Source organism: Thermobia domestica, chromosome 11 (genome assembly GCF_964235325.1).
Source record: "Thermobia domestica chromosome 11, izTheDome1.hap1.1, whole genome shotgun sequence".
In the NCBI taxonomy this organism is placed as follows: domain Eukaryota; kingdom Metazoa; phylum Arthropoda; class Insecta; order Zygentoma; family Lepismatidae; genus Thermobia; species Thermobia domestica.
The window spans coordinates 140,954,191-140,979,266 of record NC_137464.1 but is presented as its reverse complement, the minus strand read 5'-3'; the positions used below and the strand labels follow the sequence as shown (position 1 = coordinate 140,979,266).

The 25,076-nt window shown below is 36.9% G+C and overlaps 1 protein-coding gene across 5 annotated transcripts in view; it reads left to right on the top strand.

Moving 5' to 3' along the window:
- Nucleotides 1–25,076, top strand: part of Sptz (zinc finger FYVE-type containing 26 spastizin) — a gene marked incomplete in the record, with an annotated part of 1,794,825 nt that overhangs the window by 1,251,972 nt on the left and 517,777 nt on the right. For all 5 annotated transcript variants that reach the window (XM_081731160.1, XM_081731159.1, XM_081731161.1 and 2 more), the window contains 1 exon segment: nucleotides 2,266–2,814. In XM_081731160.1, coding sequence (XP_081587286.1) covers nucleotides 2,266–2,814 — 549 coding nt within the window.

Below are 25,076 nucleotides of genomic sequence, written 5' to 3'. Positions count from 1 at the left end.
TATTATCGTTTAGGAGTTTTAGAGACAATTTATGTAGTTCGCTTGCGGCAACAACATTAACATACAGATCTTCAGCGCCGACGATTTTCGTCCAGTTCCAGTAGGGCTTATATGGTACCTGCGTTAAGCTGTAAGTTCACGTCTTACATTGCTTCGATGCTGAAAAACACTTCGAACTGCGATCAAATCACTAAGTATAGTTGAGAATTTTAACGATCCGATCAAAGTGGATTTCAGCCAGAAATGCATGATGGATGTACGTGGATTGTTAAAGGAGTCAGGACTATTGAAACAGTAGTCCAATTCGTGAGTGCTACAACCCACAGTTATACTATTCAACCAATCCTATCAGCAGATGCTATTTTGTTGTCATAATTATTCATCCAAAAGGCGAGCTCGGTCGCAGGGTGCATGAAAGTGTTTTCCACGTAATATATACCTAGGTATCTTTCGTGCGGAATGTCCTCACCTTATAGTCAGAAAACTTCACAAGGAACATTTCCATACGTGATTAGAGAATGTTTATTTCCCTACAATACAGAAAAAGCAGTGCTGCTATTAGATTGCTGGAGTGAATATTGCAAAGCACTATACACACAATTGAAACGCATCTAACAATACCGAAAGGATTAACGTAGAGACCTCACCTATTTGATGTTTATTTTTTCGTTTGTAAAAGAATTTGGTTCAATGTTTTTCGGATGTAGTTACGAGCTGTACGTGGTGCGAAAAATCACTTTGTTTACAATACTTCTTAGACGATTATCGTTACTGTGAAGATTATGATGGCTAACAAAGCGTAAATTAAAGAAAACCCTGACTTTGTGGTGGACAAACATCGTGCTCGTGGGCTTTCTCGAGGTTCTCCCGTTTCCTCCCACTTTCTTTGTTCCACCATTTCATTCATTTCTCATCATCACCGTCTCCTTTAGCCTAACCAGCATAATCGTGGACGTAAAACAAAGATTTTATTTATTTTTTTAAAAAAGAAAACCCTTCTAATAGATATAGTATGCTCCTATTAACCGTGTTATCTTCTTTAGTTTCACTAATTATAAATCACTGTGATACATTTCGATATTTCTAAAACATCTGTTAATATAGGTGAGTTTCTTTCTTCAGTGCTGCGAAAGGAAATAGACGTTAGTTATGACTTTTTAAATCTTACATTAAATCCTACATTTTAAATCTTTATATATGCTCGAAATATTCATGATTTCTTGATTTCTGAGGTGATTCCAAAATGTTTTTCCGAACGGGCATTTGCTCCCTTAAACTGCTTTTCCATAGAAAATAAAACTTATGCATTAGCCTATTTATGTCTACTATTTGTGTATGAAGTTTCATATCAGTTGTTCTTGTCTTTCTCTGGATTTCAGCACTGTTTACTAACAATTTAAGAGTTTTTTTTCCGCAGACAAGAACAATTACGTGTTCACATATTTTATTGTACTATATGTATGACTATATATTGCGTTGACTTCATGCGTGTACTTTTAGGGGTTATGCTAAAATGGGCGAAAACTACCACTTTCGTCTGATGTGCTTTGAGGGGAGTTTGTGCCCTCTTTAACTGTTTTCCCGCAGAAAAGAAAATAAACACGTTTTTACTCAGTTTATGTCTATTATTATTTGTGTGAAGTTCATTTCAGGTAATCATGTGTTTCTGTGGATTTCAGCACCGGTTAGAAACAATTTCCGCAAGCATTTGCCTCCTTAAACAATTTTTCCACACACAAGAAAAAACTTGTACTCGGTCGTTTTTGGTGTACTCTCTACCTACAAAATTTCATGAAAATCAGAATGCAACACTTTCCGAAGGTTCTTTCTAAGACATAGACGCATCGCCAGTGCACTGGGACCACAGTTCGATTTCCAGCGGGAGAGCCTTGAAAAATTTAAACTTTTTAGGTGGTTCGGATCCCACTGTATGTCTAGATCCTTGTGCTCTGGAGCCTCGGAGCTGAAAGAGACGCTGATTTCAATTCTACCAACCAACCAACTCCTACGAGTTAAGGTCGTGACAAGTCGACTACAAGTGCATTGATGAACGACATGTTTATGCTGTTGTATTTATTATATTTAAAGCCTTCATGTTAGTTTCGTAGGTTATATTTGCTTAATTCAGTACTTTAGAATTAAACAAAGCTTACACAATTATCGTATACAAAACTATTTTTAAATCTGATTCTCTGTAAAATTATACTGTAGTTGCACTGCAAGACCGCACAATTATTAATGTACAATTACAATCATCATTTGCAGGTGTTTGAAGCCCTTCCGGCCCAGAAGATTTTGGCAGTTAGCAGAAGTCTTGTTGAAGCACTTCATAATCTACAATCATTAGAATTTCTGATCACAGCTTTACTTACTAAATGTACTTCTACCCTCTCTATTGATGAAATTCAGTATTACGAAACAGTCCGTTGTGGTATTCACATATTGAAGTTTCTTCCTGAATCAGAGCAATACGAGCAGTGGGAATTACTATGGAAGCCACATTTAATAATCGAAGAAATGTTTATGAATACCAGACTTGGAACTTTACGAAAGATACTTAATGGTATGAAAAATGAACTTGCAGAGTTAGACAGTGGAATATCTGTTTCACGCAAGAATATAGATCTATTGGTCGAACATTATGCTGCAAAAGCATTAGAGTTATGTATAGTGCAAGCTTTACCTTCTGCAACTACTTCTCGCACACCGGATGGAAAAACAGTGCAGCCCTTGTCATTGGAGTCCGATGAAAGTCATGTGTTCCTTATGCCAAACAAAGTTCCGAATAAAGATCAATGGGTAGCTGATGTTAAAGTAAGTATAATTATTTATTATAGTTTTATGATGCTTTACGTCATATCAAATAAAATTCCTCCATGTTTACTAGAAACAAAACAAATGATTCGACCTAACAATAAAATTTAAAAGATATTTATTCAATCACTCTATAACTTGGCCCAGTAGGCTCCAGGTTCCATACTTGTGAAACGCATACCTTTCACAAGTATGGAAGTTGCTGCCCTTCGTAAGAAATATGAAATAGATTTCTATGTACGGTATGTACACTCATGCCCAAAATAATTGTCGCATATCTATAGCTGTCTTCTTTTAAGAATATTTTTTGATAATGATTTTGCAGGGCACTTTTAATACTGATGCCAGGTTTATAATCGGGAAATGTATATTTGTGGTAAATTTCATAGGAAAAGAATTATAAATACGAAAATTGGATGAGTAAAACAAAATGTGGCTAAATAGATAAAAAAAGTTTTATTTTCGTTTTATTGTTCTTATTTAATGCTCCTTTGACATGAAATATGCCACATACAGTCTTTGCCGATTATACACATACTAACATTATAAGAAATAGCAGGCGAATTCGTTATCAAATTATATTCCTACAACAACATATTTATAGACATGCGACAATAATTTTGGGCATGAGTGTACGTTAATTGTAGAACGTTTTAATACTTTGCGTCTATCTTTGACACTGCACACTACCGTACATATCGCAGTATGTGGATGACAATCGTTTGTCGTTTGTTGATACGGCCCCTTTTCTGGGTTTGTTCTTTGACCATTAATTGGCGTGGGCATCCCGCCACACGTCGGGTGCCGATCGTAGTGTTCTGCTTCGTTTATACGGTAGTGTAATCCGGTCCAGGTTAGACTATGGCTTTGTTCTCTATGCCTCTGGTCGCTCCTCTTTAATTTTTTAAACTTTTATTTACAGCATGTATTTTGATCGTGACGGGTACAGATAGCCTCGTTGCTGACGTCTCCATTAAACTCCCAATCAATTAATCAATTGTAAGCACTCGAGACAAAAATTAGTTACCCTCAATAGAACTTACCTAGTACTAGATAGCACTCCTTTGGCTGAAATTACAACCTTGATTCTATTGGGAAGTGATTCCATTAGGTTTTGCAGGTATGGCACATCGAAATGAATCAACTTTCACATCAAATCCCTTTAGATATTCGAATCAAATGCGAAGATTTCTATTTGTACATTTCACCCACTCCTATAAATAGTCACAAAGATTTTTAAATGAATTTAAATCTGGAGAAATTTCACGGAGACCAGGATGACTGTTTCTCAAATCGTATTCTCAGATGTTTTACACATTGAGCGCGATAATTGTAATCTTGCAAATTCAGAGTGTACTATTTGTGTATATCATCAAGATATAGAAAAATGCATCAGCTGGTCACTTGAAACATCCAAATATACAAGTTAGTTCAAGTTCAGATTCATTTGTGTTAATGGCCTCAAGCATTGGTATGAATATCTCTCCAACAACATCACTAATCCATCTCAATACATTCACTGCCACACTAGAAAAATCTTTTCCCGAGTCGACAATGTTTCATTACCAGAACTTAAATTTAGGATTTGGGGAACAAAAAGTGTTTTCTATATCAACGAAGAATATTATCTTTATTTTTGTATGTCCACTAGTTATTCAACTGGGGAGTTTTGGCCATGGGGTACCCATCAGATTACATAATTATGTCAGCATAGTAGCCCGAGTAGATTGCACACTACGCAACTTCCAAGGTAATGATACGTCAGAGTTCGATTTGACTTATAAAGTCCCTGACTTACAACTAGCGTGAGTTAAATCCAACTCATATGGCATTTAATGTGCTAAACAACGCTCCCCACACACTGCCGCAGAAATACTTTATTCGGTCTTCGGACCAATCGAAGCACTGCATCAGTGGGTGCAGAAATAGATAAATACTCGTAGTTTCTGTTTTTAAAACCATGAATGATGTGCGGCCTTATGCATCGGAGTGAGAGTGACGAGAGTAAAATTACTTGACTCGAAATGCCCATTTCATAATATTTTTTATAATGCCCTTCGTAATATTTCTTCGGAAATTAATTGGAAGGGATCTGCATTCAAAGACTGCAGCAATTCTTGTATAATTTTATAAAAAGATTTTCCTTGACCAGACATGAAGCTCGCCAGCGGTCACTATGCGTTTGCTCTTTAATGCATGAATCAATTTGGTTGTATTGATTTTTCTTTAAACATTATGTGTGTAAGTGTAAATAAGTAATTTATTCCGAAGTTGGTCCTTCCTAGTTTTTGGCTAAAAGCGTAATAATTGGTTCCTTTCTGTACCAAAGTTTAATATTTAATTCACACAGTATTGCCGAGCGAGCGTTAGCGAGTGGAGGCTGATTAGAGCCCCGCAGGGTACGTTGTTGTCAGTCTTTATTACAGCTAAATGGGAAGGGAGTATTTGTTCCAGAACCTTCCGACCATATTGGTTATATTACTTACCGTTACATTCTAAAGTATAACTTCCTTTACGTTTCTTTACAGTTATTTGCTTATTACATTTTCTACAATTTATTTTTAGATTTATTAAGTTGTGACTTTTACTTACTATTAATAGATTTTCCTGATTATTACCTTAATGTTTCACAAACTGTAATAGTGTTACCTCATATCCAGGGCTGCGTGTCTGTATACCTGCAATCAGGGCCGGATTTAGGGGGTTGTAAAGGCGCACATGCACCCCCTCCCCGTTCGTTGTAATTATACACTATCTAAAGTGAGAAACTAGCAGTGAAAATAGCAAAACTTTCCGAAAATTTCTGCTGTTCTGTTTCTGTTTGGGCCAAAACAAAGAGAGCTTTTGCCAAATCGATAGTTTAAGTCAATTTTCTAAAAGTTGAAAGAAAAGGATTCACCGAGAACAGAAACTTGGCATTTCCAGGGCATTTTCTTATTCACGTCACAGATGCCTAAAGGCGTTTCAGAAATTCCAATTCAATTCAAATGTACTAGTAGTTATTGATGCAACCCCTCAGAAAATCCTAGATCCGACCCTCTGCAGCCATGTTTACAAAACAAATGTTCATTGCATTCCCACAATCCTACCATGGAATAATCTTGCGCAAGTAGTTCCCTCCGGTTGCCAAATAGTTCCATGTTCAGAACTGCTTATATAAGAAAATAAAGACAACTTTCGCTCTCTTTATACATTATCAAGCATACAAGCAAGCAAATTATTCATTTATTCGCGGTAAATTTTCAAAACTTTGCTAGAAACGGACGACCATCTTTGGAAATTAACCCGTAAATAATACATGACTCAGTGGCGTAGCAGGTGCCCCCGCAACCCCCGCAGTGCGGGGGCCCCGAAGTCTTGCGATGAATAAAGTTTTAAAGAAGTAGAACTTCAATCTTACTTCTATCGGCTTTACAACTAGGGCCCCTTCTCTATACTTTGCGGGGGGGGGGGGGGGGCGCAAAAGTGTAATACGCCACTGACATGACTATAATACATACATACATTTTGCTATTTTTTCCTTTTTACTTAGTGTAGTGACAAATTACAGGTTTGGTACCATAACAAATGTAAAGTAAATATTTTCTTACATTACGAGGGGGGTACAATCTATCATAAGAAAACCATCAACTTACGTGTCTGAAGTTTCCTCCCACCTCTCCGAAATAATACCAAACGACACACATCGTTAGTGCATATTTAGTGCCCTAACGCTAGTTCTACTTCTATCAGAGTTTACGAGTTATTGAAGATTTTTGGTGAGGGCTAACTTCGTATGAAGTTAGCCTCCCACGCATCTTTATGTAGACAGATTTTCACGAAACTTATCACATCGTTAGTGCATTATTAGTACACTGAAACGCACGGAGTACTAACGTTAGGCCTAGTGTTACCATATTTTGGCATTTATAAAAGATTTTTGGTAGGGGGGGGCAACTTCAAAAATATTAAATTCCATACAAATTGACGTAGAAACACGTTGTTAACAGCAATCGTTAGTGCACTTAAACGCACTAAGCGCACTAACATCAGTGTTACTATATTTTGGGATTTAATCAAGATTTTTGTTCATATGAAGTTAGCCCCCAAGCATGTTTATGGACACAGATTTTCACGAAACTTATCACATCGTTAGTGCATTATTAGTGAAATAAAATGCACTAAGCACTAAAGTTCGTGTTTCCATATTTTGGGATTTATTCAAGATTTTTGGTTTTGCGCTAACTTAGATATATGAAATTCCATACAAGGTGTTAGTGTTCTCAGAAGCACGAACGATCCACTAACAAATGGCACTAATTTTTCGTCAGTGCTTGAAGTGGGAAGGCAAGTTAAGTCTGACCCCCAAAGATACTTGTAGCACACTGAGAAAAAAAAATGTAGGTGGCATACTTAAAAACGTAGGTTACATTCGTAATTCCTGTAGTTTCCGGACTTAACGTACAACCGTATATAACATCCTGCAGCAAACGTATAGCTGAAAAAGTATGTATTATACATACTGTCTGCATAAGTGCAATGACGTCATTCGTGTGACGTCATCTGCAGTAACAAGTATATACGGAGGTAATATCTAGCTTTGTGACGTCACGATCGTATGTAGCATGTGGGTTAATAATGACGACACTCACTGACTATCAGGACGGAGCATAATTTCAAGAAGTATGCAATATACGTTCTGTACGTGTGTTTCTTGCGTTCAACCCCGAGGCAGCATCTATATTGTACTTGTGCCCCGTACGTACGACTAGATACAGTATACGTATTGTACGTATGTATTATACAGATTTTCCTTATGTCGCACACAGCTTGTCCCGATACAGCATACAGAATATCCGTATGCACCATACAGAGTGCACATATGCAGCTTACAGACTGTGTGCATGCAGTATATAGATTATACGTATGTCGCGTACAGGCTGGCCATATGTAATGTATGGATTGGATGTATGTAGCTTATAGATTGTCCGTATGAAATATACGGATTTTACCTGTATCGCATACGTATTGCCTTGTTGTAATATATGGATTGGGCATATTCAGGATCTAGATTGTACGTATAGTGCACCATTATTGAAGTGCTGCAACATACTGAGAAATGCAGGATACATTCTTACTGTAATGTTGACACATATTGTTTTTCTCTGTATGGAAACAAAAATAGCTTAAAATATGGTTGATCTTTTGTGCCAATATTAATAAAATTATAAATACTACACTTTTCAATCTTAGTTTGGAGCAGTGAAACTGTCCAGAGAAATGTATTTACCTGCAGGGTGTAAGTTTGGACTTCCTGCTAATTCTTTGGAAAGCTACTGCAAAGCCAAGTGTTGAAAAGTGGCACAAGCGTTAATTTTAAAATTATTGGCACAAAGGAGGTTAATCATATGTTAAAACTATTTTAGTTTTCATACAGAGTAAATCAATATGTGACAATATTACTGTAAGAATTTATCATACCTTTTGCAATAACTTAGTTGCAGCACTTCAATAATAATGCAAAATGCACAGCCATGTACAATCCTATGTTCAAACTCAAACAAACTTACGTACAGTCATTTATTAAGCCGTTATCATCCATTGCTTGTACAGTCACGAAATTAAATATTCTTCATTTGACAAAATTTGTTTTCCTAAAAACTCAACAATAAATTAACCTATTAGAGTACCGACTTTGGCAGGTTGTCAAGTTATAACTATTCGAAGAATAACAACAAAAAGATCCAAATAAATTCATTTGTTCCCGAGCTATTGGCAAAAGAAAATTTGTCAACTGTCAAATACTTTCTTTTCCGTGTGTACTATATAAAGACGACTTTACCTCATTCTTTTCCTTAATAATATCCTCTTCCAAAATGCAGAAGTTGTTACCACAAGAGGCGTGAATAGGATTTTCCAGAAATAACTTCTCTGCACATTTTAATTAACAGATAAGTTATTTTTTAAATGACGCTATAATTAAAAACATGGTGTCAGCTGAAAACGTGTTCCCTCACAAGATGATTCCTACACAGTACTCGCCATTAAAAATGCAACTTCAGGGAGACAGGGTAGCTACGCCAAAGTTCCCAAGCCGATATCTAATAGTAAGTGTCGAATATGCTTAACCCTTAACATACCAAGCGGGGTACTCTAGGGACCCCAGAGAGTGATATTTAGTGATACTGCCGCAATCATAAGAATCAATTTCTTCTCAATTTTTATATGTATCCTGCAACCCTTTGAGATATTAATATACATAATATTTGATGTCAACAATGTTCATTTAACTTAAGTATGCTTCTAGACATCCAAAAAAAATAATAGTTGGAGTAACCCTCTGCAATACTATGTTGAGAAATTAAAATAATACTTGGGGTCTCCAGAAGACTCCAGCTTGGTAAACAACTTTGACGACTTAGGCTTGGTACGTTAAGGGTTAAACTTACCGCTGTTTTCGCTGTGTGACAACGTGGTGACAAAGGAGCAGAACTGACCCAACATTGACAACCAGAACGACTGTAACACAGCGAGACATCGAGAGGATGTTCTCTTCTGGTATGGTAAGCCATGCGTCTTACGATCCAATGCCACAGCTCATCAACTGTAGCTGGCGGAGTTCACAGGTATGAGAAGCTGTGCAGCCATCGACCAAACATATTTATCCTTCCCTGCTCTATACATTCTGCAAATTTGGACTTTCCTGGATGTATCCTTCTTAGTTCAACATTTTAAGTAACGAGCAGTGTAATAGTCTCATACATTATTTAAAGGAAGAGCGATGATTCTCAGAACTACTCGGAAGTTTCTAGTTTACAATTTTATATGATATATATATATATATATATATATATATATATATATATATATATAGATAGATAGATAGATAGATAGATAGATAGATAGATAGATATACAATAATTTAAAACGGTTATATCAAAGTTTGCAATTCAGAGTACAAAAAGAAGTATACCGGTAGCTCTCGGAACACTGATTATAGCCAGATAATACCACTAGTAAACTCAACCACACTCAGTACCGTTAGTTGCTTGGTATTGTCTATGAGGCAAAGATCATCGTATCTCATTGCGTGTAGATTTTTGTATTTGTTTAACGCTAAAAATTGTTTGTCGCTAATCGAACCCAGTAACATATATATATACCGACAGGACGTACGTTAGTCACAAGGTTACATGAGTGAAACACTAAATTATTCGATTGACACTTGCGGCCTTGTCAACACTAGAGAAAGGTACAAAGTGATTAAATAAATACGAAACATAGTTCATACAAAATATAGCGATGTATGAAGTCTCCTTTTCATACGATTTGGATAAAGGATACATCTATAGAGAGCAACATAAATGATTTCTCTGGATAATTTGGATTAGTCCAGAATTCGAACAAAAATAATTTTGAAATTCGTTGTTAAGTCCAACATTTTTTCTTTCTTTCTTCGGATTCTCAATAAAGTTGACTACTGAAAAGCTGAGTTACAGATTTTATGTTAAAACATGTTCACTATACCATTGCCTTATTCACAGAACAATACATTAGTTATTAACGTATGTCTGAAATAATAGTGCTTCGTGCAGATACTTTATCCAATCGGAATTGCACAATGATAAAAAAAAAATGTTGCAAGGTATAATGTTCTTATTTACAGAGAAAAAGAGTTGAAAGGACTTAACGCTAACAAACATTTTCTTTAAACAGACATACATTTATTCTAATTTATGGAAGAAAGAAATAATTTGTGAAGCAGTATATTTATTAAGGTTACATATTCGTACAAAAGAATGAAAATATAATCGGGTCTGTCTTCAGAAAGGACGTGCTTTTAGCCACAAATTACACTGCTTCTTTTCGCTGTCTTTCATGCAGAATCCTGGTTTTGTTTTGATGCATGAAATACCTGAAACAAAAATCCAAAAAAATATTTAAAATGTTACATTTTAAAATATTTAACATTTTTTTAAATTAAATGGACAAAATCTGTTCAGTCAGGTATGGACTTCTGAGTTTCTGGTAGAAAAACGATTAATTAAAAAAAAAGTGTTTATTGATGCTGAACAACTCGAAATGTATTACTATGCAAAAGTAAGTGGGTACCCAATGGCGTTCGAGGTACTATGGGGTACCTAATGTCTGCATTTTTAGATATGTGGAAATATATGTCTCTAAAATGTAAAGAACTGATATCTGTTTAGTACAGAAAACCGCAACTCGGTAATCCTTATGGATACCGAGGTATGGGAAAATAAAGAACAACACCATAGAAGTGTGAGGTTTGCGTACCAGATTGTGCAGTTTCGAAAACGTAATTACTGAGAGCTAACAACAACCTCAAAAGTAGTTTCAATTCAATACACTACACACATGTCCTTATGGGGGTTTTCGGGTACTATGGCATTCACAGACCTCCCATTTCTAAACATTCTAAAATATATCTTAATAAACTTATAAAGAACGTTACAGGTGTGTGTTTACCGAAACCGCAAGTCGGTACGTTTAACAGTTACCGAAATATGGTGAAATAAATAGGAACACCATAGGTATGTGGGGCTTCCATACTTGACAGTACAGTTTAGAAAATTAATGAAAATATAACTAATGGCTATCAAGATATTGTCAAATAAAGGGAGGACCCACACAGTTATGGGGTTTTCGTGTTAGGTGGTAAAATTTCCGAAACCGGTCATGAAATCTGAATAAGCACCAGTAGCAATTTCATCCTAAAGTAACTGGGTATTTCCATGGGGTTTTAGAACATCATGGGTCTAAAAAGGTTAAGTTTTAAAAGCTTTGGAAAATATAATTTGACATTTGTAAAGAGTATTAGAAAAGAGAATAGAGTTACCCAGAACTTCCAGCCAGTACATCTTACAGCTAGAGAGACACCGTGAAATAAAAGAGTATTAGATCTTGAAATTTCATAAAACAACTTTTGATCTTAATAAAAGTTAAATAAGATGGTACTTATATGGGTGAAGTGAGTACCTCACACTCGTCAGGGCAATTCCGATCGAAAGATTAATTCAGCTCGAAGTTTTCTTCGGGTAAATCCAAGCGTGATAATTCCTAGCGTACAAAAAGAATGAAAATTCTTTGTCAATATCTAATATAGCAACCGAGATATAAGTAATTATGTATTTTATGACGTCGTAAAAATGGAGACCCACATGGATTTGTACTGTTGAGTCTTTGCTGTAAGAAGAAGAAATTTCAGAAAATTACCGTATATACCTTAATAGACAATTAAATGGGTGCAGGCACGGTGGCTTAGTGGTAGAGTGCGTACCTTTGGTGTATTGGGTCCCTGGTTCGATCCGCGGCCAAGTCAGTTTGTAGTTGACATCGTATTCGTGGGTATTCTCGGGGTACTCCCGTTTCCTCCCACCTTTGCACTCCATCAATTCTATCATCAACATTCATTTGCCTTAATTTCATTTTAAAATTAAATGGGCAGTTAAGTGTGATCGTATCTCTGTGGATTAAGAGAATACTCCAGTGTAGTTTCTGCAAAACATACTAGGTAAACACCCCACCACGAAGTTACTGTGTCCTCACTGATTTAATTGTCTATTAAGGTATATACAGTAGGTTTTTGAATTTCTTTCTTATAGCAAAGACCCAGAAGTACAAATCCTAAAAGATCTCTATTTTTACGTCATAAAACATATGACTCGTTATATTTTGGTTACTATATTAGATATTCACAGGGAATTTTCACTCTCTTACACAGCTCGATGAACCTTTGGAACTGCCTCAAGAAAACCTAGAACTAATCTTTCCATCGAAATTGTAATGAGGTACTCACTTAACCCATAGAAGTACCATCTTATTTAATTTTGTTGGGACCAATAATTTTTCCGAAGTTTCAACATCTCATACTCTTTTATTTTACGGTGTTTCTCTATATGTTAGATGTACTGGCTGGAAGTTTTAGGTAAACATGTTTATACTTACATATTTCTAATACTCTTTACAAATGTCAAGTTATATTTTCAAAAGCTTTTAAAATTTAATCTTAGTAGACTGTAAGATGTTCTAACACCCCATAGAAATATCTAATTACTTGAAGATGGAATTGCTACTGGTGCTTATTAACTTTCCATGACCGGTTTCGGAAATTTTATCATCTAACACGAAAATCTCATACTTGTAATGGTCCTCCCTTTATTTGACAATATCTTGAAAGCCTTAGTCATATTTTAATTCATTTTCCAAATTGTACCTTCAAGTATGCAAGCCCCAAGCCCCACATACATATCGTGTCGCTCTTTATTTTCCCATATCTTGGTATCCGTAAGGCTTACCGAGTTGCAGTTTTCAGTAAACAAATATCAGTTCTTTACATTTTAGACACATGCATTTCCATATATCTAAAATGCAGAAATTAGGTACCGCATTGGAACCCCATTGGAGTACCCACTTACTTTTGCATAGCAGGGTAAAAACGCCAGTGGTTCTCACTTTAAGGTTGAAAACATACTATTTTGTCTCTTCTCTGAGCATCGTGAATCTGTCGGAGCTGTACCATAGTTGGAAAGACTCACTGATCCTTCCTATAATGACCATGTAGTCAGAATTCAAAAAGGAGTAGCCGTTGAAGGAAAACCAATATTTTAAAATCCTTGCACCAGTAGTCGTCAGCTTAAAATTAAAATGTTCCAGTAGTAGTCAGAATTTTCTACCAGTGTTCGCCACTTAAATAACTTGACATAATTTATTCAGAAACGCACTGTTTCTCAGTTTAAAATTAAGAATAGAGTATAAAGTACTAATGTTAATAACTGTGCATCACTTTTGGCACTCAAGAAAGAAAATAAAAACGTTTTTACATACTTTTTTAAAGCAATTTCAGTAAGAAAAATGTTAACTGAATTCAAAAGTTAACTGTATATTATTTTAACGTTAAGAGTACAATATTAAATACTATGTTTAATAACTATAGTGACTTTAAGCACTCAAGAATGAAAATAAACATGTTTGTACATACATTTTTAAAACAATTTGAGAAACAAAATAAGTTAACCGAATTCAAAACTTAATTATACATCACCTTAAGATTAAGAATGGAGTATAAAATACTGAGGTTAATAATAATGCATTACTGAAGAATGAAAACAAAAATGTTTTTAACTACCTATATTGTATTTACATGTTGTTATTTCTCATTAACATGCTTTTTGATAACGCACGATATGGGCTAGGGGTGCGCACGAGAAATGATTTGAGACTGTCACCTCTCGCAAAGATGTCGCGAAAGTTGTCTCCTCTCGAAATCTGTATCTGTTTCTATTGGAAGAGCTATGTCTTGTCTCGAATTTCGTAACAAAAATTCTGTCTAGTCTCGTGCCGTGCGCAACCCTAATCAGGCCATAGACAGAAACTTCATTTCGGAGGGGTTTCGATAGGCCTTTGTGATATCCAAATTTTGAAATAGATAATCGATATTGAAATACTATTGAAACTTGTTCGAAATATCAAAAAATACAGCAATATCAAAATATAAGCAATATCAAAAATCGAAAATATAGAAATTGATAAAGATCAAAAACATCGATATATCGGTCAAAAATTTCGATATCGATAGTTTGATATTTGAAAATATTAATCGTTCGATCGAAATATCGCACATCCCTTGGCTCCAACTGTTACCACCTTAAAAAAGAATGTGAAAATTGCTAACTACCTACGTAATCTGTAAGTACCTTAAGACGGGGTTACTTTGCACTTCAGGGTTAACTTCGCACAAAATACGAAAAAAGTTACACAGTCTTCCGTCGGTAAACCCATGAACTGTAAAGAGAAAGTTTCAACTGCCACCGTAAGATAGAACATCTAACTGGATTTTGGCTATAATGTTGGCGGTTAACATCAGTTCTAATCACCTGAAGGGTTTGTTGTTGTAGAGGTATGGAAAGCACTCACTGTAAATGCAGACAAAATTTGGAAGATATCACCTACAAGAATTTCCGTCAAAGTTAAGTCGGTTTCGTAGAATTCTACTGTGTATGATGGGACTTCCAAGCAATAGTTGAAACTGAAGGGTGAAACATTGTAAAGTCATAGAAAAATAACACTGGGAGAAGGCTGTTTTGAGCCTCAAATCCTGGTTACTTTGCACCGGGTCAACGTAACCCCTTAAATGGGAAATTCTTACTACTGGCACCTCCTCCCGTCTAACTTTAGGAAAATTTCCTCTTTAGATAGATGTCGAAATGGATTTCTTGTTGGAAAATAAATTACGAACAGCGGCGGATTCAGAAGAATAGTTTGAGAGGGACTTCACACAGAAATACTTCGTTTATTTAGAAATCACTAGACTTTTTGAAGGGCTTGACGGGCATACGCATAGGAATGACTAAATTAGATTTTTTAAAAAGAAATCCTGCAATTTGGGTGGGCTTCAGCCTGAAAGCCCCAAATCCCGTAAATCTTCCACTGATTACGGTTGAGAAGATATTCTTGGATATAAAGAACAGCCAAGGCAAATCTGTTCACGGAGATTTTTTGTGTTTTTCAGTTGCCATTTTTGTGGGTCATGCTAAACTATCAGAATGTGGCTCGTATTTCGGTACCAGAAAATACATAATTTTCTTTACAAATAGCGATAATTCATACTAAGTACTGATACCGGTACCATAATTCCAACATCAATATTTGTAGACTGCATGCAGTTTTGTGTAAAAAGTGAAATGTATAAATACAGGAGAGAAAACATTGCAGACAAACATTATGTTAGTATGTTGAACATGCTTTTTTGTATGTGGTGCAAAATATCTTCATCTATGGGGTTACTTTGCACCAAAGTTTATATGAAATGATATCTTTGAGTTTTACGTTCCACGATTTTGCCGGGTATGCTAAAGGAGACGGTGATGATGAGTAATGAATGAAATGGTGGAATGAAGAAAGTGGGAGGAAACGGGACAACCCCGAGAACACACGGTGTTTGTCCACCACAAAGTTCACTTGGCGGGGACTGGGATCGAACCCGGGACCCCAAGCACCAGAGGTGAACGCTCTACCACTGAGCCACCGCGGCCCCTCATATAGAGTACAAGTAACAATATGTTGTAAAAAAATGGCCCGTCTAGAGGTCATGCAAGCTAAACACCAATACAATTGTTACAAATTTATTTACTAGCACTGTTTAATTATCTACGGTGCTGAACATCGCAACACCAATATCATTATGTCACATCCTTTCAAAACTATGCTAACTGCAAAGTAGACCTGCTTTGCTTCGTAATGTCCAAATAGTTGATTACTGTGCTCGAATGCAGGCAAGTAGCATACAAATTTATGATGTTGAAGGCGTTATTTTTCACAGCTATGAAGAAAAGACATGAAAACGAAAAATAAAAATAAATCTTTGTTTTACGTCCTACGGTTATGCTGTGTATGCTGACAGTCCCAAATGAGTATTGAAAATTGATGATCTTGGAATACGATTTGGTGGAATAATGAGGGGGAAAAATAGACATTGATTAAATATAAAATTGAAAAGAAATAAGGGCCTGACGCTCAAATATTTATCTATCTGGCAGCCATCTTGATCCCTCTAAAATATCACGAAGTACTTGATTGATTCTAAACCCAATAATAGTAATAGTAATTATAACAATAAACACAGAATATACCTAGATATAATTTACGCACCTTGAAGTCTAGAAATTAATAATTGCAATCCTCAGCATTCCAATAGAACTTTGGTTTCTCCAAATGAAGATTCGGACATCGGTTTTCTTCTCAAGCAATAATGGGGTACAATAATCAGTTGCAGTCCAAAGCCAAGTCACTAAGCATGAATATAAAAGATTTTGTGTTAAATATTTCAATGTAAATTTCATGAAATACAATTCATTAGTTAGTTACATACAAACTCTTACGCATGTAAGTCAGAATCTACTTGTAATAACTTGTAAATTTAAACAAAATTATACTACAGTTATAGGGACATCAAACATATATTCCATAAGATATATAGTGTGTCTCAAAAGTTCCCTGACATAAAGTAACTCGGTTATTATCAGAGTTACAACAAAATGTAATTAGGAAACCGTCTCCAAATATGATGTTTCCAATGTAAGTTGAAGGAATTTTCGAAATCGGATGAGTCGTTTGGCTGTACACTCTTTATGCGTCCAATGTTAAATGAAAATGCAACGTTGCCATTTACCTGGACCCACAACATAAGTGAATGAAGTTACTGTCTTTTACGTTAACATGTCGATGGCCCATTTCAAACAGTAACTTCATTCACATATGTTGTGGGTCCAGGTAAATGGTAACATTGAATTTTCATTCCACATTGGGCGCATAAAGAGTACAGCCCAAACGGCTCCTCCGATTTAAAAAGTGTTCACTTTAGATTGAAAACAACATATTTAGAAATGGTTTTTCCTCTTACATTTTGTTGTAACTCTGATAATAGAGTTACTCTGTGTCAGGGGACTTTCGAAACACCCTGTATACATCATACGAAGTTCCTTTCTAAATTCTACACGGGTGTAGTTTAATTGAATGTGAGATGGATGATACATTAGGCCGTTTGGGAATACTTACACAGATGGCCGCCATTTTGGATTAAATTTGTTTGTTATAAATTGGTGGGTAATGTGATATAAATATATGGCCACGTTCTAGAATTTTCTCAGTATGTCAAATATGCAATCAGATTCCATGGAGCTTAATTTGGTGAAAAGTTATTGCCAATTGAACGTTGTATTTACCTCTTTCTTCTAGATGTAGAACCATACCGTTAGAACGTGAGGAATGTATCGAAATATTCAAACTGTGGGGCGGGAGGAGTGCCTGTGCAGTGGTTACCGATTGCAAACAGAATCATCCACAATGTGACTGTGTTACATGTTGCAGTGTCACAGTAATTAACTAAATTTGAGGAGACGGGCACACTCGTGGACATACGTCGTAGCGGACGATCGTAGACAGCTACAGATGAAGCAACGCCTACGGCAGTGCTGACTTCCTTCTCGATGTGGCCCCAAAGGAGCACACGTCATTTATTAATGCAATGTGGGTTGAGTCATAGGGTCTGCGCGTGTATAAGTGCATCCGTACAAGGTGCAAATGAAGCAACATCTCCACGAGAACGATCTTGGTCGCCAAGTGCAGTTTTGTGACCGAGTTATCGAGTAATTATGGTTAAACTCTAACATTTTTATGCAAATACTCTTTTCAGATGAAGCTGACCTCTACGTAAATGGGAAGGTTAATAGGCAGATCATGCACAATTGGTCACCTGACAACCCGGCGTGCAAGACCCCTCCAACATGACCAGCGCAAAGAAAATTAATTATGGTGTTGGCAGATAAATGAGGAATACGTCTAATCAGTCACTTTTTCATTCCATAAAATTAACTGCGGAATAATACCTCACGCTCGTACAGGGATAGATATTGCGAGCTGCGATGCCCGAGGATGGTACATTCTCGCAGTTTTTTCAACACCATGGCGCTTTCTTCATTATGGATTCGTGGTGCGTCACTACTTGAACAATTCCCTAAAACATGAGTTGATCGACGAGAGGCAGTTGAATGGCTGCCCGATCACCGGACCTAACGCTGTTCAATTTCTAGCTTTGTGGACATGTTAAGCCTATGGTTTGTGCAGTAAATATTCATAATTTTTATCATCTAGAACAAAGTATCGCCATCGTCTGTGCACGAATTTGACCCTATATCCTACTTTGTGTCCACATTAATTGGAAGAAGCTTCTGCAAATGTTTATTGCTCAGTAGGAACATGTGGAACATATACTATAACCAGGGGTAAAAGTGGACCTGAAAAGGTGGGGGGACGGTAGGTAGCGGCATCACTCCACGCCGTTCCTCCTGCCTATCTTTGCCCATTGTACCATTTTAGGGTCTGGGAGACGCCGTACATGTTTTTCGAGGTGAGGAACTGTGTCTCCCGCGTTCCCCCTCGCTTTTACCCCTGACTATAACAGGGAAATGTGTTCGAAGTGGGAACAATCAGAGGCGGTGCGTTTTATTACGATTTTGACTCGACATATCGGATATCTAAATGTTCAAATGCAGTGAAGTGTGAAGCCTACAAAATTGCATTTCTATTTACATAATGTCTGAAAACCACTGGAAAGCCTCTTTAGTTACGGAGAAAAAATGGAGAGACTGATCCATCCATCGTGAACAACTTTCTGAAAAAAAAAATAGCCCCTTACCTTGTATCAGAGAATTATACACGAAAGTGCTCAAAAACCGACTTTTAATATTAACAATTTCCAGCGGGAAAACTCCTGGACCACACACTCGAATGAGGGGTATTTCAAACTCCCGTAAGATTCGCCCCCACTGCAATCCCCTAAATCCGCCCACGTTCAAACCACGACGCTTATAAGACTTCAGACAAGACGACACATACCAACATACGAAAGAAACAATTCAATATGGCACATCAAAATATAAACTAATGAACTTCTTTGAAAACACCTCATTTTACAAACAAAGGGTAGAAAAAGGTAAAAAAATGTCAGTATTGTCAACTTAGAAGTTACTTCTACATGAGAAATAAAATCTTTGTCAATATATAAAAATGGATTTATTAAAGGTATTTAGCATTTATTCTTCCCTGAAGGTATATCTTGATCACTAAAAAACCAGAAACGGTATGTCTCTATCACTGAAAAAAAACAAAAAACAGAAGGGTATGACATACTACATATAGTCTCACTTGGTTCACTGCCAATAACATTTCACCAGAATAAGTTAAATGATATCTGATTGCACATTTGACATCCTCAGAACATTTTAGTGCATGGCCATGTATCACACTACCCACTTATCATCCGTATTACAATTTCGAATCTAAGATGGCGACCGTCCGCGTGATGTAATCCGAAAGTATCCTTCTGGGCCTAATGTGTATCTCTTATCTCGCACTCAATGAAACTACATCCCTGTAGTTTTCAGAAAGGATGACAAGGGACTTCTGATGCATCCTGTATATAACAGTTGTATCAATAATGAAGTTGGAAGTATGTGATCTAGATCGTTGTTTCCAATTTAACCTAATGTCTTGCTGGAAAGGGAATATTTGTTGAAATCTGAGTTTTACGTGCGACGGATATACCGGCTAGGCTAAAGGAGACGCTGATGATGATATAATGAATGAAATGGTGGAATGAAGAAAGTGGGAGGAAACGGGAGAACCCCGAGAAAACCCACTCACACGGTGTTTGTCCACCACAAAGTTTACTTGGCGCGAGCTGGGATCAAATCAAAGACCCCAAACACCAAAGGTGAACGCTCTACCACTGAGCCATCGAGGCCCGACAGGAATATTTGTTGAAGTCTACTGTCTTCTTCACTACCAAGGTTACACAAAAATGAGCGTACGGTTTTGATGGAATTCGAACCAACATTATATGTATACTCTCTCAGCGAGAATCAAAGCTGGCACCAAGTTTACATATGCGCGCGCATTGTATGTTACTTATATAGCTCACAGAGCTATGGGCGAGCAAGCAAGGCACGTGCCCCGGGCGCGTGGTTGGAGGGGCTACTAAAAGAGAGGTTATATATTAGTACTTTTCCGTTTTGGTGTTTAATACTTTTCATCAGAGTGCGAAATCATGAAATCAAAGTGCGGGAGACTGAAGGACTGAAGAGAGCGAGAGAGAAGAAAAAACAAAAAAAAAAGCTGTGCAGTTTTACACTTCAAAGAATTGTAGTGAAATGAGAAGGTCAGAATTTAAGATGACTTTCGGATGCTTGGCACGAAGAAAAACATTGCAAGCAATTAAAAAAAAACTTAAATAATGTGATATATTTTGTAGGCTTTGGACAGTTTAGCGAGAGACTAGGCTAACTGACAATTTTAACTTTCTGAAAGAAAAGGAAACAAATGAAAACAGCACGTTACAAAGGATACGTCTGATATTCATAGTTTGGCTTAGTATACAACAGGGGTGGATCCAGGATGGACTACTGGGGGGCGATGGGTTGTAATGCCACTACTTACAAGCTATCGCTACTTTTAAGAGATTCAACTCTGGGTGGATTTTATTTTATATTAAAATACACAAAGTTTCCTCTTCTTGGGGGCGATAGACCCTCCCTGGATCCGCCCCTAACTCAGGACAAGCTACACCGACAAGTGGTTGAGGCAAAGGTCAATTAATGACATTGGTATGCTGTTCCGTCAAAATCTCAATCTTGACCTGGATGCAGGTTAGCCTGGTCCTCACTGAACCCCTCAATTGAATGTTTAATATGTAAATTAGGCACTCCTACATCAGAAACAGTAAATATATCCTACCTTATTCTACGTTTTTAAATGCATTTCTACAACTGATTGTAACTTTAAAGGTTCTCGTGAAGATTAGCTGGCGGAGGTTACCTGACATAGCCATGAGTTATCAAATTAACAGTTGTGCATCGTGGGTGATGATAATGATCCTGAGGTTAGATGTTAAATTGGACTCGAGAGCGGAACAAGGGCTGATGTTATTCGTGTCTCAGACAGGGCATGAAATGGAACGAATATGAAAATAAGGTTCCTGTAATAGTTTTCCACAGGGTTTGTAAGATTTTCGAAACACTTGGCATTTTTTTTTATCAAGACTTGACATTTTTTAAAAAAAGAAACCAAGACTTGGCAATTTCAAGTTTCATCCCCCTCCCAATCTTGTAATGCTCGCTACGCCGCTGTAAGCAATACATATTTTCGACAATATTCGTTGTTCATCCGTTTCCGCTGGGTTACAACGTGGTAAGCTGCATATGGGACTTTTAATAGTGTTATTATAATGAGAAAGAATTGCAAATTATGTTGATGTTCCTAAAAGAGGGAAATTGAAAGAGAAATTAAATTAAAAATAAATAAGGGAGAGAAAAGTAATTACTTGAAAATAAAAATAAAGTCTTTGAGTTTAATGTCCCACGATTATGCTGTTAGGCTAAGGGAAACGGTGATTAAAGGAAGTTAATGGTTATGGAATATTTGGTGGAATGAGAAAGTGGGAGGAAACCAAGTCCCCGAGAAAACCCACAAGCACGTATATGAAAATGAAGTAAAACATACACTGGCCTATGCTTTCTTTGTCTAGCAGAGTCATAGTTTGGAATCGAAAATGTGTTTTGAATCCTTGTATTTAGAGACTGAGAGTGTAAGTAACGAAATCACTTAATACATCCATTAAGATTTCGGAAAGCGAAATCTAAATTTAGGTAAGCTAACTCCATGTACTAACTGCTTGCATCCGCTTCGTACATTGTTCGAAGGGTCACGAAGCAAATCACCTCATTTAGTCTACACATACCTAGTACTAATGTTAATTACCTGCTTCGTTTGGGTTCGATCATTCTAAACTATTTTACTGGTAGCATATATTCGTTCGTTTAGCCAGGATTTCGTAATGGAAGGGGGTGCGTGACTTGAAATACTGTGGTTACAACACCAGGGGATCGATCAATCTAAACTATTTTACTGACAACATATCCATATTGATTTGTTAGGACAATAAAATGAGGATATGTTAGTAAGTATTTTAATTAAAGAATTATGAAGAAATCTTGCGTAAAAGAATAGAAAAAAGTATTAACAAAGACATAGTCTTCCGAGATCATTCGAACTCGGTTCTTCTCGTCTTCTTTCTATTTCTCTTATCTTAGTTTAATGCCGTCAAGGATAGCAACGAGATCTCTTTCGGGAGTAAAGACATCCTATAAAATGGATTAGTGTTGCCGCGAAATTCAAAATGGTTCATATTATTGGTAATTTTGGGCATTGCTTAAGTTCTAACTGACAGGCTATCTGAAAGAACCGGTTTATCGATCGTCATTTTAGTCCATAGGGTTACCGGCGCAAATCCCGGGGGATGAGGACATGTCCCCTCCAATCTTAGAAGTGTGGGGGGGACTTTCCCCTCAATAATCCGATTTGAAATGCGTTTTTGTGGGAGAAATGTGAGGATTTGTGTCCGATTGCCACAAAGGAAAGTAAGATGAAATGATGTCCCCACCCCAGAATAAGCCTTCAATCTGCCCGCCTCACAATTTTGAAGATAACTCTGCTCCCCTGATCCTCCGCAGCATTGTTTTTCAACTTCATAAATATTTTGAACATCTTTAAAAAAATTATGAGAACTGTCTTACGCGTCCCTCTCAATGTTGAAGACAGATTTGCGCCGCTGCATAGGGTTAACATGGAGCTAGATGGAATTCGGAATGTTCCGTTACAATAATATCCAATTTCAACTCGACCCCCCCCCCCGTTTCCTCCACACAAAGCTCCTCGTAAGAAAGAGTAACCAAACGCTTCTTGTAGCTTTATATTTTTGAGGCTGGTTCATCTTTCCTTAATATTTTTCATTTCTGGATCCAAAGGGGGGGGTCTGGACCCACCCCTCGGCTACGTGCCTGCTTCCTGTAAAAAGCTTCATTCGAACCCTGAATCAAACAACTCCATCTGTAAAGCAGTGCTGAGTTGATTTTAATATCCTTTTCTGCAACGAGGCTGTATGAGACGTGGACTTACTGATTAACATGGACTCCGAACTACTCCCGCCGGGAATCGAACGCGGGTCTCCCACACCAAAGGCGCGTACGCTAACCACTTAGCCATGAAGGAGCTCATCTCTAAAGCAGTGTAAGCAACAACAACAACAAAAAAAGAAACACACACACACACACACATATATATATATATATATAGAGCTCCTTCATGGCTAAGCGGTTAGCATGCGCGCCTTTGGCGCGGGAGACCCGGGTTCGATTCCCGGCGGGAGCTCATGTGGTTCGGATTCCACGTTAATCAGTAGGTCCACGTCTCATATAGCCTCGCTGCTAAACGGGACGTAAAACTCAAAAAATCAATCAATCAATCACACACATATATACATAAATACATACATACATACATACATATACTAGAAGTTTGCGCAATTGGGGATCAAAACATTCTCAATGAAGTATGAGAAATAGTAAACGTCAATCAAAGTGGGCTTCTGCTTATTCTTTACTTCGTTAATACTTAATTCCTTCTAGAAATAGTGAAACAATACTATGAAGTAACAGTACTTAAACATAATCGAAAGAATAAGACAAGGAAACAGAGTAATTTCCGACTGATTAAACTAGTCATATATACTACAACTGTTACATTGTATTTCTAACCATATTACGAAAGCGATATAACTTTTTTACCAGCGATAGAAGCTGGACGCAATCCAATACTGCAATTTAGACGCTGTAACGAAAGCTGCAAGTCAAACGCCTGACACTCCTAACTCTTCAAGCTGTGTAGTAGCTGGTTCAAGCGGTCTGCAACTTATGACCTTGAAACTAAGTGCTAGTAACCAAATTAATGCTAAGGTACGATACAAACACCCCAACTTGCCACAATGACGTCAACACAAGGAAAAAAATAAAAACATCTAATTATGAAACAATAATAATAATGTTTTAATTCTCAGTAACTCAAACATTAGTTAACTAGAGAACATAACAAGCAAAACAAAACAAAACAAAAAGAACTGACTGCTGTTTTTAAATTTCAGTGAGGCTGTAAAATATGTTTTGTTTTATTGTTAAAAAACAAAAAGAAAAAGAAAAATAAAGAAAGAAATGAAATAAATTTTGTTGCAAATATCCTAGTAAAAATAAATTTTCTAGACACAAGTGGCTCCGCGTAGCGTAGTTGCTAACGGTACGAGGGACCCAGGTTCGATTCCGGTAGGGGCACTCGGTCGAAAAAGTATCAAAAGCTTTTAAGTCCAGCCATCCTGAATGAGGCTTTCTTGGGTTTTCCTCATTTCACACCAGGCAAATGCCAGGTGGTACCCAACATATAGGTCCCAGGCCGTTTGCTTCCTTCCCTTTCCCCGGATAGTGTGCTCACCGAGGGACGTCATAACTCACATGTGACGGGCTAACAAGGTCATTGATGCCGAAAGCCCAGAAATCTAAATCCTAAATCTTCATTCACTACACAAGAAAATGTTCGCGCTGAAAACGGTTTCTTAGCAATTATGTTAAGCAGTCCTGTAGTAAATCTCCATCAAGTAATAAACCGTCACATATAAAAAGGAATGAATAAACACATAACATTCATTTTGAGTACATTGAAATGTAAAAGGTTACAAAACATTAATATTCAAAGATTTCTCAAAATTCAGATTAACCCATTCCTTTCTCCTCAACCATTAACGAGTTACAATAGTAAGAATTGTATTCATAAATCACATTACTTGTTTAGTACTATATTAAAGCAAGTTATACTAAAGGAAT